General features: G+C 40.1%; 1 protein-coding gene across 2 annotated transcripts; it reads left to right on the plus strand.

The window, feature by feature from the left end:
* The first annotated feature begins 1439 nt into the window (after positions 1–1439).
* On the plus strand, positions 1440–17210 carry mmp17b (matrix metallopeptidase 17b). 2 transcript variants are annotated; one of them, XM_044126682.1, is made up of 12 exons: positions 1440–1550; positions 6690–6890; positions 7293–7425; positions 7521–7671; positions 9084–9192; positions 9439–9616; positions 10786–10962; positions 12329–12422; positions 12864–12937; positions 13681–13830; positions 14176–14454; positions 15160–17210. In XM_044126682.1, the coding sequence occupies exons 2-12, from the start codon at positions 6762–6764 to the stop codon at positions 15543–15545; spliced, it is 1860 nt and encodes a 619-aa protein (XP_043982617.1). In that variant the 5' UTR covers positions 1440–1550; positions 6690–6761; the 3' UTR covers positions 15546–17210. The 2 variants fall into 2 exon arrangements, with proteins under 2 accessions (XP_043982617.1, XP_043982616.1); XM_044126681.1 differs by having other exon boundaries at positions 1458–1550; positions 6671–6890.
* The last annotated feature ends 49 nt before the right edge of the window (positions 17211–17259 follow it).

Genomic DNA, 17259 nt, shown 5'->3' on the forward strand with positions numbered 1-17259 from the left:
CAGATCAGAAAGTGATTTGATTTTAAGCAAGTGTGCCACACATTTTTTAAGAAAATGTGGAGTGTGGCAGCTGGGACCTGCAGCTGTACATTTTTAATTAATATTACTTGACATGGTGACCAACAATGAGAGTTGATTGAAAATGCAATAAAATCAAGTCCAACTAACAGATAGCCTGTTTTTCAAAGTGACAATTAAAATAACTGAATAGATTTGTAAGAATGGCAATTTACTTTGGGTAGTATTGATCGATTATTTGATATTGTTGACCTTACTGATAAAATATAATTTCATTCAACTTAGTCATTTTAAGCTGATAGTATTTACACATTAGTAAGTAAAATGCAATACATAAATACCCTGAATTTTCTTAAAACAATATAATTAGCATCTACAGACAGCCTATTAGTATTTATTCAATAGACATAAATGTGGCCAGGTCACACTTTTTTTGAGTGGAGAAACATGATTGCAGCAAAAGCTCAAAGTATTACACTTAATATCCCAAAGATATACAAAGTCCATAAAAGTCAAAGAGGATTGAAAAGTTTTTTAAGACTCTGTAAAATCTATGAGGATCTGTGTCTGAAGGAAACGTGTCAGATGTGTGTGAAACTGCAGAAAGAGTCGGGTTTCCTGCTAAACCACCATCCAGCTCCACACTCAGAGGAGATGGAGCGTAATGATCCCAGTGGGACTCGGTGGGAGTTAATAGGCCAGGGAACCCAACAAAGAAAGAAACAGTATTAGCATCGATGTGTCCCAATCTGTAGCAATAAAGAAAAACCAGGAACAAACGTTGTTATTACAGAGACACAGCCGCTCGAAAGGGTTTTCCAACTTTGCGTCACGTAGATGCTTTCATAGGGAGAGTGAGCTGCATGTGAGCGGTGAATACAGAAGCAGGTCATGGCGCGTTGCTGTCTAACAGTTGGTTCAGTAGCTTAAACATGAAGAAGCAGCATGAGAGGCCGGAGCAGACAGGAAGGGATGGAGTGACAAATCTGTTCGACTTCATTTTACTTCTGTTTTAATCCTCACGTTAAGAGGATTGGGAGGAAAATGTTGATGGCATCATGAGTGAAGATACATGCAGATGTTGCACACACACTCACTCACAAAGCCTATCTTTTCTGTGTAACACACACTAATCCTCCCTGCTGAGTCCACTGCTTGTTCCTGCGTGCGGGGCAGCATTCTGCCTTCTAACTAATTGTTTCAGGTTTTTTTATTTATTTCTATTTATTTATTTCATTTCCATATTGGTCAAATATGCTCTGATGTTTACGAAAAGTCAATAGTGCAAAGTGACCAATGAAGGGCATGAAGTGAGGCTACATTTGTCACCATGGTTTTGACAGTGGGTGGGTTAGAGGCAGAGGGGGCAGTCAGGGTGTGTATGAGGGGGGAGAAGGGGAGGAGGTTAGAGATGAAGCTTTGAGAGAAAGAAGAAGAAGCTAGACAAGAGAAAGGACCCATCTGTTCATCCTGCAGCAGATAAAGAGAGCTGGAGAGGGGGCCAGACACAGAGAATGAGCAGGAGCAGGAAGGTAAGCAGGAGAAACGATTCTGTAGCTTTCTGCCTCGGTTCAGACTGGCTGCAGTGACCGGGGGGTGAGGGGAGCTGAGGGGTGTCTGGGGGGCAGTTTGGAGTCTCTACAAGAACCAAGTTTATGTCTGATGGCAGCATGGTGTGTCTGGAAGAAGAGGGCTGTGTGATGTGAGACTACAGCGGCAGATGGTGAACTGTTGGCGTCTGGGCAGATAAAGACAAAATTACTGCACAGCTGATTTACAGTGGCTGTCAGTCTGTTTGCATCATTTTATATTTCACTTCTTCACTTCCCCACATTTTAACCACACACTGGTGGTTAAAATGTAGGGAAAATGATGTAAAGTAATGCTAAGTGTTGTAAAGCAGGTGCTACTTGGGCTGCCTTCAGTGTGTGCAGCAGAATGCAGCAGAATCAGTGGTTTACAAGTCAAAAACTAACAAATGAATTGAGATGAGGAGCAGAAACCATGAGCATCTCAGACAGCCAGCATGAACTGACAGGATCCAGGAACGGATGCTGGTGGCTGCTTCACCACGTTCTGTTGACCTGTACAACCAGACTGGACCAGAGATCAACACCAAGGTCAGGGTAGGACAGAAATATCTGAGATCCAAGTTGGAGTTTGTAGTTGTAATACTAATGTTAATTTTGGACATTTGTTTTCAGTTTTAAAAATTGAAGCTTATTTTAATTTCAGCTTTTCATTTAAGTTGACTGTTTAAAAAGTGTTTGCTGCTAAGCTGCAAATGCTGAGCAGCAAAGCTAAAATAAGAACCATTTGATAAGCAAATGGTTCTTATGAACTGATGGTTAATAGAGACCATCAGTTCATAAGAACCATTTGCTAAGCAAATGGTTCTTATGAACTGATGGTTAATAGAGACCATCAGTTCATAAGAACCATTTGCTAAGCAAATGGTTCTTATGAACTGATGGTTAATAGAGACCATCAGTTCATGAGAACCATTTGCTAAGCAAATCCTCGTCTGTTTTGGGAATCCAACCATGCAGCTTCCTGTAACTGTTTTTACAGTGAAGTTAACTAAATAAAACCAATATTAATCTACCAGCTGTCTGTTTTGACAGGTTAATGTACACATAGGTAGTTTTCACGTCCATCATGGCGGAGTGGGCTATAGCACCAAACTCTTGTGTCCTTTTCCCCTGAACAAAATAATTACCTAAACCTGACAGGCGTTTTATTTCCCTCAATCTGTAAATAATGTAAGAAGTGAACTTTGAACTAGTTTGCAACAAGTTCTGCAGTCCTCAGTAGCCTTTGCTAAATCATGAATGTATGATTTAGCGTGACGGGACCTTCACAGCAGCACAAGTCTGTGTGTTGTGTTTAAATGGGAATGTTAGCTGTCTTCTGACCTCCTCTCTGTTCGCCTTTCAATTCATTTTCTCAAAGCTGCACTCGTTCATTCATTCATCGTCTGTACCTCCCTCCCATCCTTTTTGAAACTGGGAACCCTCTAACTTAATTAAATGAAGCATCTTCAACCCGACACAGCCACACACACGCCCACACACACTCCCACTCAGCAGCACTCTCCCCTCTCTACTCTATGCTAATTCCCTTCCATCTTCTGATTGCATCCCCTCACTTCTCCACCCCCAGTGGGGCTACAGTACAAATGTTTCCCGTCAGCTTCTTTCACTCGCAGCATTGACTCAATTGTGTTGGAGTGACATTGCGAGGTGAAGGTGTTCTAGCTGATATTTCCTGGGAAAAGCAGAGACAAAGACGCGATAAAAGTTGGCTTGAGATCAGGGGAGGAAGCAGTTTTTTTATTTCTTTTAATCCTGCAGAGTGGAGCCAAGTGAAAGCTGCTTCCTCTTTATCTGAATGGGCAAAGCTGACAGAAAGACTGGGGGAAGAGAGGCTCCAGGAGAGAGTAGATGAGTAGTCTCCTCCTGTTTGTGAACATGTTTCTCTGCTTCCAGGAGAATCAACTCTGAGGACTTCAGTGAAGAACTCGTTACTTGGTCACTTTTGTATTAAAATATATCATTTAAAGTGGGGTTCTGCTTTCTGGTGCTGTAGTCACATGACATTTTATTCAACTCAAACAATCATTCTCAACATAAAAGTTTGATTTTTGTGAATCCTTACAGAATATTTAAGCCAGGAACTACCTTGGTTTGGTTGATATATGATCGACCCCTGCCTGTTTGTTTTCCATTTCTGCTGATTCAGCCATTTGTAGATTTTTCTGCAGAACGCAACTTTAAATTATTCATGGAAAATTGTCCTGTTCCAGATTTTTGAGTAGCTAACACCCAAAATACTGACATGTTATTGGTGGCATTTCATTGTCGTTTTGTCTTGATGGGCTGTACACCCAAGCAGTAACCTTTTTTTGCTGTTGAATCAGGGATGTGCACCCACTAAGTTATTGAATAAATATACATATAAACTCAACAACTAAGATATTTAGTCATTTTAATCTGTTACTTAGATTCAAAGTGTTAGTCTATCCATTCTGCTTTTCTGATCATTTATGGAACTTCTTTGGAAATGTGGACTGTAGCTGCTAACATTAGCCTTGGGGCTGTTTGTGCTGCGGTTGCATGTTTAGCATTGAGATGCTATTTTACGCTTGAAGAGCCGACAGGCTAACTTCATCTAACACAATTTGAACACCATAGTCCAAATAGATTGTTTTTTGAAGCAGAAATTAACTTCCAGTGGCCCAAAAGAAGGAGCTGTGAAATCCATCACTGTTGTTAGGGGATAATGCTTGTGAGTCAGATTTATGGGTGAATCAGAAACAACATAAAAGTTCAGAGGGAGCCAATCAGATGTCAGGGACGGCCAGTGAGTTTTTTCCACTGTGGCCCAGTCAGAACAAATTTTGTTTTGCTCTAAACTGAAATAACTTTGAAAGCACTCAGTTACATCATGGAGGGAATTACGTTTGGACCATGATCTGTTGATCTTAAGAAGTGAGTGTAATCCTAAGGAAAGACGTCACCACAGTGATCGTTCCACATTGCTACAGATGAATTAGATGTAGATTTGGTGCAGAAGAAAGAAAGAAAGAAAGAAAGAAAGAAAGAAAGAAAGAAAGAAAGAAAGAAAGAAAGAAAGAAAGAAAGAAAGAAAGAAAGAAAGAAAGAAAGAAAGAAAGAAAGAAAGGAAATATCTGTCCTGCAGTGGCTCTTTATATTTTTTTAGCTCCACCTTTCTCTTTGTCCTTTCAGTTTTTTGGCATGTTGACTAATTTGACACACTCTTCTTTCTTTATTTTTTTTAAATTACGAAAAGATGTATATTTCTCCACCTAGTGTACAATATATTGAACCCGGTCTGAGGTTTCGCTGCGTATGAAGCCCCTAAGTATCCATCCATCCATCCATCCATCCATCCATCCATCCATCCATCCATCCATCCATCCATCCATCCATCCATCCATCCATCCATCCATCCATCCATACATACATACATGTAGTAATTTTGTAAATTGGTTTCCCTTTAAAAAACAAATTTGTGCAGTAGCTTGAGCCACAAACACGTCTTAAAATGCCTCTGGAACTTTAGATGATATCTGGGATGCTGTGGTGGCGCAGGGGTTAAATCCAACTCTCATAAGGAGGCTTTAGTCCTTGATGCAGCTGTCGCAGGTTTGATTCCTGGAATGGTGACCTTTTCCACATGTCTTCCCTCTCTCTCTTTACCTACTTTCCTGTTTCAGCACTTTCATATAAAAATATAAAGGCCACTAGTGCTAAAAAACCCTTAAAAAAAAACATGATTTTTGGGGTTAGGGTTAGTGGTCAAATTCAATTCCCCATATGGAAAATAGAAAATCATAACAATCCCTTTGGTAATATGCAGCATGTTACAAGCTTCTAAAATAAGCCTAAACTGCTTGAGCAGCTTCAGCATAATGCCAACAGCAGCTGACGACTTAATCAGGAGTCGTCATGCACCCAGAGGAAGAGGAGCTCTTTGGTAGATGAGATCTCAGCATCGCCGTGGCAGCAGTATTGGCAGATTGAAGCCAGACAATACGGATCACAGTGTGGATTAAAAAAGCAAGTTGACAAACAAACTAAACACTGTGGCTGAGGCTGCTAGCTTTAGCAGGCTTATGAACCATGTAGCTTCTGACCAGTAAGTGAAAACCTGTCTGCCAGTTTGATGGTACACCAGAGGGTTTAATACAACCATCCAAATGTTCAAGACTCTTCATAAACAAAATGTCCTGGTACAAATTCAGACTGTGCTCAGATGTGAGGTCATCTTAAAGTTTTAGACATTGCAAACAACTCAAATGTGTTTTTTCTTCCAAAGCCTCCCTGAAGATTAAAAGATTCTAAGCTTTCAAACAGACTTATGGAAAGTAATTTAGATTTTTTAAAAAGAGGCTTTGTCCTCATTTGACCCATAGATGACTTGCAATATATGTATTGTATTTTATATATGTATTGTATTTTTATGTATTTTCCATGTTTTACAATGAAAGGGTCCATGTCTAATATAACTAAATTAGCAAATTTGACAAAAAAAAAAAAACAAAAAAAAAAAAAAACAATTTGTGTTTTGGGGCCATTTTAGAACATTGCTGATACCTTACTAGACCATAGTAAGAAAATGTTTTATTACATCCACTCATGGTGTTCAGCCCTATGATATAGGACTGAGGCGATTAATCAGATTAACCCTGATTAATCCTGATTAATTGAGTTTTTAAATGAGCATCAACTATTACAGCAATCCATTAATCATGAACTGGCCTTTCTTTGAGTAGCCTCAAAAAAGACTATTTGCTACAAGTAACTAAGCAAAAACGATACAAAAAATATATATACATTTAGATTTAAGATAAAAACTTTCTTTCTAAGTCTGTTCTACCCAGAAGTCCTCAAGTTGTAATTTTAACTTCACCTGGTTCAAATTCTGTGAAAAATAAAATCTCCTATTAAGCACATTTTCCTATTCAATTAATTCTTGGTTAGTGCAAAAATTAATCAGTTAATCCTCCCAAAAATTGATAGAAAAATTTGATTGATTAAATAATTGTTAGTTGCTAATATCTTCTGTTATTTCATTTTATTTTGAGCCAAATAGCTGAATGATGAACATTCTGACAATAACGCTACAGTTGCTTTGTGTTCCACCAGGGATGGAGATCTGGCTGACTGTCCTCTGAGAGCGAGCGCTGAGTCTTCCTGTACAAAAATCATGCAACCAAGATGAAAATGTGGATTTTCATCCTGTGCCTGAGTAATGAATGGATGCAGACAGCTTCTGCTGCCAGTGTGACCCCAACTCCCTCGTCTCAACCCGCTACACCCACCGAAGATGAGAGCACCCAGCTGGTGGTAAAATAACAGAGATAGTTTTTAATTAAACAATATTTAATCTGTGAATTTAGGTCACATTATTTTGATACAGCAGCGCATTTGTGAAATATATCTGAAGACAAATAGTTTCACCAATTCAGACAAGAAGTACGTCTTATTTGGTAGATATACAGCGTTCAGAGGTAGGCTGTAGTCTAGTTCACAAAGATAGACTTACACTGAGAAGAATGAACCCAATAAAATGAGAAATAATCTGAGAATCACTTTTCATTAACAGATTTCTGACTTTAAATTGAAGTTTCAGGGATCCAAAGAGACAATGTCCTACCAAGTCTGGGGTGGCTCATTAACCAAAACAAGACAAGGATTTTATATGCCTAATTAAATAACTGAGGCAGAAATGACTGTTCTCTTCTGTAGGATTGGCTGATCAAGTATGGCTACCTGCCCCCGTCGGACTCCTCTACTGGGCAGCTGCAGGCCTGGACAGCTGTCACTGACGCTGTCAAAGCCATGCAAATGTTTGCCGGCCTCAAAGACTCTGGAGTTTTAGGTGAGGACAACATTCAATGTTGGACTGACGGTTGATCTGCTCCTCTGACCCAAGGTTTAAATGTGAATGTATCTTTCTGTACTTGGACTGTCTAGATGAAGAGACACTGGCACTGATGAAGAGCCCACGCTGTTCCCTTCCTGACCAAGACGAACCGTCCAAGTCACTGGTCTTCCAGCAGGGGAAGGAGATACGGAAGAGGAGGAGATCTGTCTCCATGTGGGCCCGCAGGAACATAAACTGGAGGTTGGATGGAAGTCTATAATTATTCTTACTCTGCCTAATTGTACATTGGTGTGTATCATTCATGTCACCAAAAAAATGGTAAATATCGCCTTTTTAGACCAAGGGGAGGCATGCTAGGTCTGGCTTAAAAGAGAGTGTTAGGCTTGCATTTCATGTTGGAGTCAAAAGGGTCTGATCAGATTAGAAATTGGGGGCTCGTCCAGGATACCAAAACTTGCAGTGTAGCCTAAATTTGAGAGCAGCAATAGAGTTGTATCCTGTAGCTGTAGTGAATTCCCAGCAGTTTGTGTGTCTCTACTTACCCTTTGCACTTGACGTTCAATCTTTACATTTTATCATAAACCTTCTGATGAGGAAAGAAGACGGTGATGGATAACAGCTGTCAATCATAAGAACTGGCAGCCCTCAATAGTAAGAAAATGGCCCACTATCATGCTGCTTAGCATGTACAAAAAAACTGGTTAGCATTTAGACCTTTGTATGCTTTTAAGTCTCCTCCGGTGTAAAGGGAAATGTTGTCTGTGACATAGTGGAATAAATCATGTTGCATGAATTCAGAAAAGTCAGGAATTTGATCAAATGAACACATAATTCAGTAGAGAGAAGGTATGGGTTGGTTTATAAGTTAGCTACTCACTTTATAACTATCCCAAATAGGTGTGGTACTTCTACAGACTTGAACAATTAGAAGCCACGGCTAAACTGGCAATAACAACTTAGGAAAATAACTACATTCTGTTCCCTATCCATCATGGTGCTTCAACGTGGTTAGGTGAAGTAGTTGCGAAGTGTCAATAGCTCGTGACAACCAATGTTGCTTCATTAAAGGAACAACAACTGTCACACTATATGTTGCAGTTATGTGTAGTAGTGTTTGTTTCATATTATGTTTGGTCTTTTGGAGAGGTCTGACCACATTTAGACTTTTAGTGGAATCATGTTTGGATTTAGTTGTCTAGCTGGTTAAAGAGTGGAAAGTCCTGAACCCAGATGGAGTAACATTATCCAGTAAACTAAAACCTCTTCCTGGTCACTTTTAGTTACTTTACAAATAAAAACTACTTCTGTTTTTATAAAAAAAAATAAAAAAATTTGAGGCTGAGGATAAAAAAATTAATGTTGATGTCATGTTGACCTCAAAATAATACAGAACTGATATTTGTGTTGTGGTGGTGTGCTTTGAAGTACCGTTGATATTACACAGTTTAGGCTGATACATTGTCCTTTCTTTTTATTTTGGTAAATGTTTGAAAGGTTGATAACATTGCTGAGTTTATTACTGAGCACAGATCCTGTGGCCTATGTTGTATGTAAGGAAAACGTGCATTATTGAGCTCTATAAAAAGGCAATTATTATTTCTCTTTCACTTTTCCATTTGCTCCTACTCACACGAGTATTTTCACCTTTTTAGGTTGCACTCCTACCCTTCCTCTTCACACCTGTCCAGGGAGATGGTTCGTTCTCTGGTCTTCTATGCTCTGAGAGTCTGGGCAGAGCCAACGCCGCTGGAATTCCATGAGGTAGGCACATTGAATAAAATAAAATAGGAAATTCACTTCTTGGATTTTATGAAACACATAGGGACAAACCTCTAATTGGATAAAAGCCTGGATTATTAGGTTTCAGTGAAAGAATGTTGTGCAGATTATTGAGGCAGGGGGCCAAAATATTTCTATCGACTAAAATGCCAGTGAAGTGCTAAAGTTTGTTGTTGCCATGGATACTTTTGTTGGGTGCTGTACACTGTTTATTTGTCTTTCATCCAGGTGGGCAGCCCAGAGGCAGCTGACCTGCAGGTAGACTTTCTCCAAGGTTACCATGGTGATGGCTATCCCTTTGATGGAGCGGGTGGAGCAGTGGGTCATGCTTTCTTCCCTTCAGATCCTGCCAGGGCAGGAGGAGTTCATCTGGATGCAGAGGAGGAGTGGGCTTTCAGACAGCCAGGTCAGGCTGCACTTATTTATTAATAAAAAACAAAACATAAATAATACCTTCATTTTAGAGTGTTTATGCTCTCCCCAAAGAGAATGGTGCCCTGGGCAGATGGCATTTTACACATATCAATTCACCATTGCATGCCTGTTGGCAAAAAGACTCCAGTAGTCGGGCTTTAAATAGAAATCTGCATGACTGTTTGAAGACCAGAGAAGTATTGTTTTACTATTGCCTGCAAGTTAATTAGCTATATTTAAATATTTTTACCAGGGCTGGAACATTAACATTTTCATTTGGATTTGAAGTTAGAAGCTTATAGTGTTAAAATTTTTGACGCAATTAATTGCATTTTCTTTTTTTACATGCACACTGTATCATTTTTGGTACGCCGTAAATCTGGCAATCAATGTTGTTTGAAAACAACATAAGCCAAGCGAACGAGCTACACTTGGATCATGTGATTAGTTTTAGCTTGAAAAATTGATCTGATTGGACGCTGGAAAAGACAATTGTTGTGTTCAACTTGTGCTAAAAGGAGTTAGACAGTCAGTAAAGATACTCAAGCTTAAGATAGCATCTCAGTGCTAACCACAGATGTCCCCAATGCTAACGTGCCCAACAAAATGACTTGTTGGGTCCAGTGTAGATAAAAAAAGAGAACTAACTGATAATTTTTGAAATTTTCTAGAATGAACAAGGGAAGAATTAATGTCAAAATTTCTGTTTTTTTCTAGCAATTTTTTCTGAGAATAATCTCACCCTTGTTTTATGTAAGTGTACTCCTATTTTTCTACAATGGCCCCAATACGCCGTTGCACCATCTATGGTCCACGCTTCCAAAGACAGATTTGTTCATGAAGTTCCATGGAACTTCTTTAATCTTCTTTGTATGACTCTAACACCACTTTGCACCAGTCTGATGGTGGTTGAACAAACACCATATTAAAAACAATAAATATCTTGATTGTTGAGTTCATATGTATATTAATTCAATCATTTTTACAGCAAAAAGAGTTTTTTTGAATTGAGAATATTGCTTGTTTTGACAATGTATAAGGTTCTTGGTTTGTAGTTGGTTCATTTCTGTCCAACAGCACCATGTTGTGATCGGAAACAAACTTTAAGAGACACATCTACTTTGTAATAACTCTGGTTTATCTGTGTATATTCCCCTCCAGCTTATGAGGGCACGGACCTGTTTACAGTGTTGGTCCATGAGTTTGGTCATGCTCTGGGACTGGCCCACTCTTCGTCCCGCCACTCGGTGATGAGGCCATACTACCAGGGTCCTGTTGGAGACCCTTTGCACTACCGCCTGGGACAGCAAGATCTGGAGCACATCACTCACATCTATGGTAGGAACATCACTGCATCACTAACACATGACAATCTTTAATCTTGTACTTCCTTACAATAGTAAGGAAGTACAAGATAGATGAACTAAAACATATCTTTGCAACCTCTAGATCAGGGGTCCCTAAAGTGGGTCCTGGAGGGCCGGCATCCTGCCTGTTTTAGTTCTCTCCCTGGTTTAATGCACCCGGATCAAATGATGGCTGATTAGAGGCCTAAGAAGAACATTGACCTGCTGAAGAGGTTGTTACTACGGGGAGAGAACTAAAACATGGAGGTTGCCGGCCCATGAGGACCGACTTTGGGCACCCCTGCTCTTGACAGTATAAATATTATTATACTTGTATTATATCAGAGCATCTGCCTGCGCTGGAATGAAAACAGGCAAGGGTTTCGACTACAATAAAGTGTTTTCACGCTGAGTTCAATTGTCAACTTTGGGACGAAAATTATGTTTGTTCCATTTTCAGCTGGTGCGGTTTGCTTTCACACTGCACTGAGTCAAACAAACCAAACCCTTTGAAGAACCTCTTTACCCCACCTGAGTGGTGATAGGAACCACTCAGAGAAGCAACACAAAAACCTTTGAAGACACTGAGAGCAACTTCCTTCTTTGCAAAATGTATATGAAACTAGAGTGGTGTCAGATCTTTAGCGGCTATAGGATTTCTCTTTTGTCTTTGGTAAAACACCATGCGCTAATTCTAGTGCTAGACTTGCTTGATTATATTTTGGTTGTATTTACCCAGAATTCCCTGTGGTACCATCTGATTCCTACTCTTAGAGCAGTCTCCGGTTTGCTTAGTGTTCACATATGAACTGCTGCACCAGTTCACTTTAACTGAACCCAGATCTTGGTTTTTAGGTGGACCAGAATTCATGTTTTTGATCCTCATCAGAGTTTGATTATACATTCAAACCTCCACAAATGAACCAAACTTTCTACGCAAATGAACTAAAGTTAAACTAAAAGGGGCTGATGTGAATGCATCCTAAGTGGTCAATAGAGTATGTTGGCGGGTCTGACAGCTGCTGTTACTGACTGCTGTTGGCTGTCAGCTTTAACCTCCACATTACCCTGCCATCCCATGTCAAAGCCTTGTATTGTAAAGCATGAGAGGATCAGAGGAAAGGAAATGTCTGGTGAAATGTGGAACTGATTGCACCATTTCCTTTCCCAGAATACCTTGTAAGCTCTGCAGACACAGCTGCCTGTCTGCATGTTTTCTTGCTCAACATTCCCTTCGCTTCATGGCAGTTTCTTTTACTGTGTTTGCAGGAGGTGTTGGCTGAGTTTTTACTGTGGTTTTAAGAATTTTATGTGAATAATCCCATCCCAAGTTAAACGTATTTTAATTTCTGCTGCAGGTAAAAGGAACCAGCTTCTGCCGACAGATGCTCCTCGTCTCACAAAGAAGCCTAAGCTGCACCACAGAGCCCATCACCACCATCACAGACATGGGTACGACCTGTACAAGACAAACTGGGAGAAAGTCACAATGTGGAGTCATGGAGTTGGGATTAGCCATTCATTCTAAATGCTTGCAGTGTTTACAGCTACAATTCTATCTAAGTTAATTTTTCATAGTCTTTCTTGAAGGCTAGTGATAGCACTGAGCTCAGAGGAAGTTGTACATTCAAGGCTTAAGAGAGTTTAAACGCAGCCAAGGAAACCCAGGGTGAGTTCATTGTAGTAGTTGTATGTAACACAGTATAGTAGAGCTGAAATGGAACTGATTGACACTTTGACCGTAACAGAAGTAGTTTGCAGTGACCACATGTAGGATCAGCACAGAGTCATGAAGTGTGTGAGTGATGGAAATGGACACAAAAGAAAGTTTACACCATTTATGGCACCAAATGAATCACCGTGAGTCCTTTGACTCTGTTTTTGTCCCTTCAGCCCTCCCATAGATCGCTGTAACACCAGCTTTGATGCTGTGGCAAAGATAAGAGGAGAGACTTTCTTCTTCAAAGGTTTGAAAGCTGCTGTGGCTCCATCAGAAAAGTTGGAAATAATAAATAAATTAAACATGTTATTATCTATTTCAATATATACAGCTCTGGAAGAAATGAAGATCCACTACACTGAACGCCATTGAAAACATCCTGGTTATTTGACCAAATATTAATTTCTGAACTCTTCCTCAGTTAAAACATTAGTATTGTTGTTTCCAAATGAACATGAACTTTATTCTTTGCATTATTTGAGTTCCTTTTTATTATTTTGACCATTTCTCATTTTCTACAAAGAAATACTAAATATTTGATTGGACGTTCAGAGACATGTTGTCAGTAGTTCATAGAATAAAACAACAATGTTCATTTTACTCAAACATAAACCTGTAAAAAGTAAAAACAGAGAAGATGATCATTTTAAGTGGTCTCTTCATTTTTTCCAGAAGAGCTACAATTGAGCTTGCAGCTTATAGCAACAGTAGTTAACTGCATGTGCTTCTGAAAACATTTATAGCTCAAAAAGACAGAAAGACTAAAAAAAACAACAACAGTAAATAAACCCGATATATCTTTTATATAAATCTCTGTCTTTATAAACATCATCCTTCAGTGTGTTGAAGCTAATGTTTCCTATTTAAGCTGCTGATCTTGCATCCTATGAACACATCCTGGAGGAACAACTAGAAACTCTTCCTCCAGTTTTGTACCTTCCAGAATGATAACATTTGTGTGACATCATGTGTCCGTTGTTGTCGCTGCAGGCCTGACGGTGTGGCGGGTGAACGGTGGGGGTTTGGTGTCAGGGCGTGGCGCTGGGGTCAGGAGGCTGTGGAGGGGTCTGCCCCCTGACCTGCTGCGCCTGGACGCCGTGTTGGAGAGGCGTTCAGATCACGCCATCATCTTCATCAGCGGTACACCCCACCGTTTTAACATGTTTACCTGTGCAGTGTTCTGTCCTGACCCTGTTGCTGACATCTGGACTGTATTTGTGATAGCTATATAACAAGTACATATAGCTATATCGCTATACATACATAGTTATATCAATGTTGATAAAGAACCAACTAGTGAACATTAGTTGGTTCTTTATCACTTTTAGTCAAAGTTATTTAGAGCCACTGAGGGAGGTCCAAGGAGCCACTGGTCTGTGGTTGTCATGTGATGAAATGTTAAAATGTCCAGTGGGTGTGAACTCTTTTACAGTACACACATACTGCTTCAGCTGCCTTACCTGGCCGCTGTGTGTGCTGCTGCAGGCTCCAAGTTCTGGCTGTTCAGGGATCTGGCCCTTCAGGACGGCTACCCTCGGCCCCTGACTGCTCTCCGGATGGGGGTGAGCCTGACTGCAGGAGAACCTGATGATGATGATGATGATGATGATGCAGTGCCGGGATCTGGACAGTGGGCTGTGGTGTGGGATCCAGAGGAAGGACCTGTGTGGGGAAAAGTGGGAGATTTAGAGGAAGAGAAGCAGGAAGACAAGTGGAGTCAGCTTCTTAGGGACGGTGTCAGCGGCATCACCACCGACAACGACGGTGAGGAAGTGAATGGTCTTGGAACAAGTTGAAACCTCTGCTCTCATTTTAAATACGAATAGAAATCAATTGAAGTGGAATTCAGTTGTTTAAAGGGGCAGTATTATGTGTTTTCCAGCCAGGCCCCTGGTTTCAATTTACAGCATAATCAAGTAACTATGTAAACTTCAATTGTTAATAAAAAAGCTTTATAATCAATTATGTCTTAAAAGAAGTTTGGCTCCATAATTTAATGCCTTGAAATTGGTCCTCTGTGTCTTTAAAGCTCCTGCTCTTTCTGAAACTTCAGAAACCTTCAGAAAGTCATAACATCATGGCTCCTCTATTAACCCTGTAGCTACATCTTTAAGAGCGTTTCACTGAGAACTAGCTCCTATAATGACCTCAGCAGATGAGCAGTTCTACCAGGTGTTTGCTGATTGCTGCTGGCTAGTCTGAAGGAGCTGAGTGGAGGAGTTGAGGGGAGCAGAGAGGTGGAAGCTCAGAAGCTTAGAAACTGCAGCTCTTAGGAGGAGCTGCGTCTGGTATGCTTTAGATGAGGAACTAACATTATGACATGATGTAAAGCTCAATAAATGTGATTTTATATAATACTGCCCCTTTAAGAACATAAATTTAAAAAGTTAGCTGAGTTTTTCGTCTAGAAATTGCTGAGGTTATCAGTGCAGCCGTGTCCCTGTTGTAACTTTCTTCTCCCTCTTTCAGGTTCTGTTTATCTGTTCAGAGGAGATTCCTACTGGAAGTTCATGTTTCCAGGCTCTGCACCACAGGACGGATACCCACGATCCTCCGCTGCAGACTGGTTGGACTGCGTCGACTCCTTGTCCCCGCCTGCAGTGGATGACTTCTCACTGTCCCTGTCTCCTCCTGCGGGAAGACAAGAGCTGCGGGAAACACGGAGGGAGGACGGACAAGATGGGGACGTAGGAGGGAGCAGGAGGGACAGACACTGGCATCAACCCAAATACAGACAGGAAAGCGGGTCACACATCTGGACACAGTGCACATGCCAAAGTAAAGCACCAGGTGGCAGCAAAGCATCTGGGTTGTTGGTTTGTCTGCTCGTGATGTGGCGTCTGACCAGGCTTTAGAAAATCTCATGTTTTATCAGGAGAGTGTTTGTGTAACTGTAATAGAATAAATTCACACTGCAGCTGTAAAGATGTAGTTTTAGTTCAGGTTAAGAGAACTCTAGCATGTCCGTTGGAAAGTTTCATGATTGTTTATAATTTGCCTCTGCTGGATGTAGTAGAGAGATCTAGAGATCTAAAGTACATCAGACTTTTCACACTTTGTTCATGCAGGGTGGGACGGTTCTTCCTAACACTCGCCCAACTGAGCTGCTTCAACTGCTCAGTTTAATTATTTTTTTTTTTCATTTTTATGTACAGTTAAAACCAAATATTTACATACAGAGATTAAAATGACACCAACGTATTTTTCTTTCTCGTTGTCTGAAGTTAAATCAGATCAAACATTTCTTGTTTTTGCTTAATTAGAATTATAACAATCATTTCTATTTGCTGAATGCCACAAAATTTAACAAGAACATTTTTTTGATTTTTTTTTTTTGTAACTTTCCTTGAATTCAAAAGTTTGATCTATTTGGTCAGTATCAGGTATATCTGTCTTTCAAAATGTAAGACTTGTGTCTAACGTTCCATAAACATCTGATAGGTTAGTTGACACATTTGTGTTAAACCTGTGGATATATTTTAAGGCCACACCTGAAACAGACTGCTTTCTAGTTTGACATGATGGGAAAATAAAAAACAAAAATCAGCCAAGATATCAGGAGAAAAATTGTGGGGCTGCACATGTTTGGTTCACTTGTGGGAACAATTTAACAATGCCTGATGATTCAGTGATGTTGGGAGTGGATTCCTCTCTCCACTCTAATTCATCCCAAAGCTGTTCTGTCAGACTGCCGTCAAATAAGTTTTGTCACTCTGTCCTCAGTCATCCCTGTCTTTACTTTGTTTAGTGTCCTTGTACACAGTCACTGATGGAACCATCCACATACTGTTCCCACAAAGTTTGAAGCTGGTAATCTCCGAAATGTTCCGTGTACTGCAGCATTAAGAGTTCCTCTCACTGAAACTAATGGCCAAGCATAACTCCTGAGAACTGCCCCACTCTGTAAACCCTCATGCACCAAACAATACACTTGACCAACACAGACATGTCGGTCTGCTGAAGGTGTTGATTATTAAGGGAGAAACCTACATGGGCCTGCAGGTCTGAATTTTGACTTGTTTTGTGTGCGAAAATAACTCAAAACTCAAGGGAAAAAAGTGAAAATTTCTGTAAAATTATGGGAAATATTGTTAATCAGCAGAACATTCCACCGGACAGCAGAGGGTGCTGTTTGGTTTACGTCTCAGTGAGAGCGACTATGTAGGTGCTGCAATAAGCTATTTTGGGTTCTGATTAAGCTTTTACTATTCAGCGTTGGGATCAAATCTGAATTGTAATTTCTTTCTATATTTGTTAATACATATAGCTGCAGGTATGAATGATGAGATAATGACTTCATGCAATAACTCAGCAGTGTTGTGTGTAACGTGACTTTATTTGGAGTGATGAAAGTGTATTGTGTCCAGTGCAAATGTCTAGCCAGAAATTTTTGGTATGTAATAAAGTTATTACATACCAGACGCCCACATTTTATCATAAGGTCACGTATTAGAACATCCGTCAGTATTAAAACAGTTACCGACTGTAGGGGGAAGATTCCTGTCAGTTGTTAATGTACCAATTTGCCTTCCCATCTGTATACCAGTGTTTGAATGTGTGTGTGTGTGT

The sequence above is a fragment of the Gambusia affinis genome, linkage group LG09 (assembly GCF_019740435.1).
Source record: "Gambusia affinis linkage group LG09, SWU_Gaff_1.0, whole genome shotgun sequence".
NCBI lineage: Eukaryota > Metazoa > Chordata > Actinopteri > Cyprinodontiformes > Poeciliidae > Gambusia > Gambusia affinis.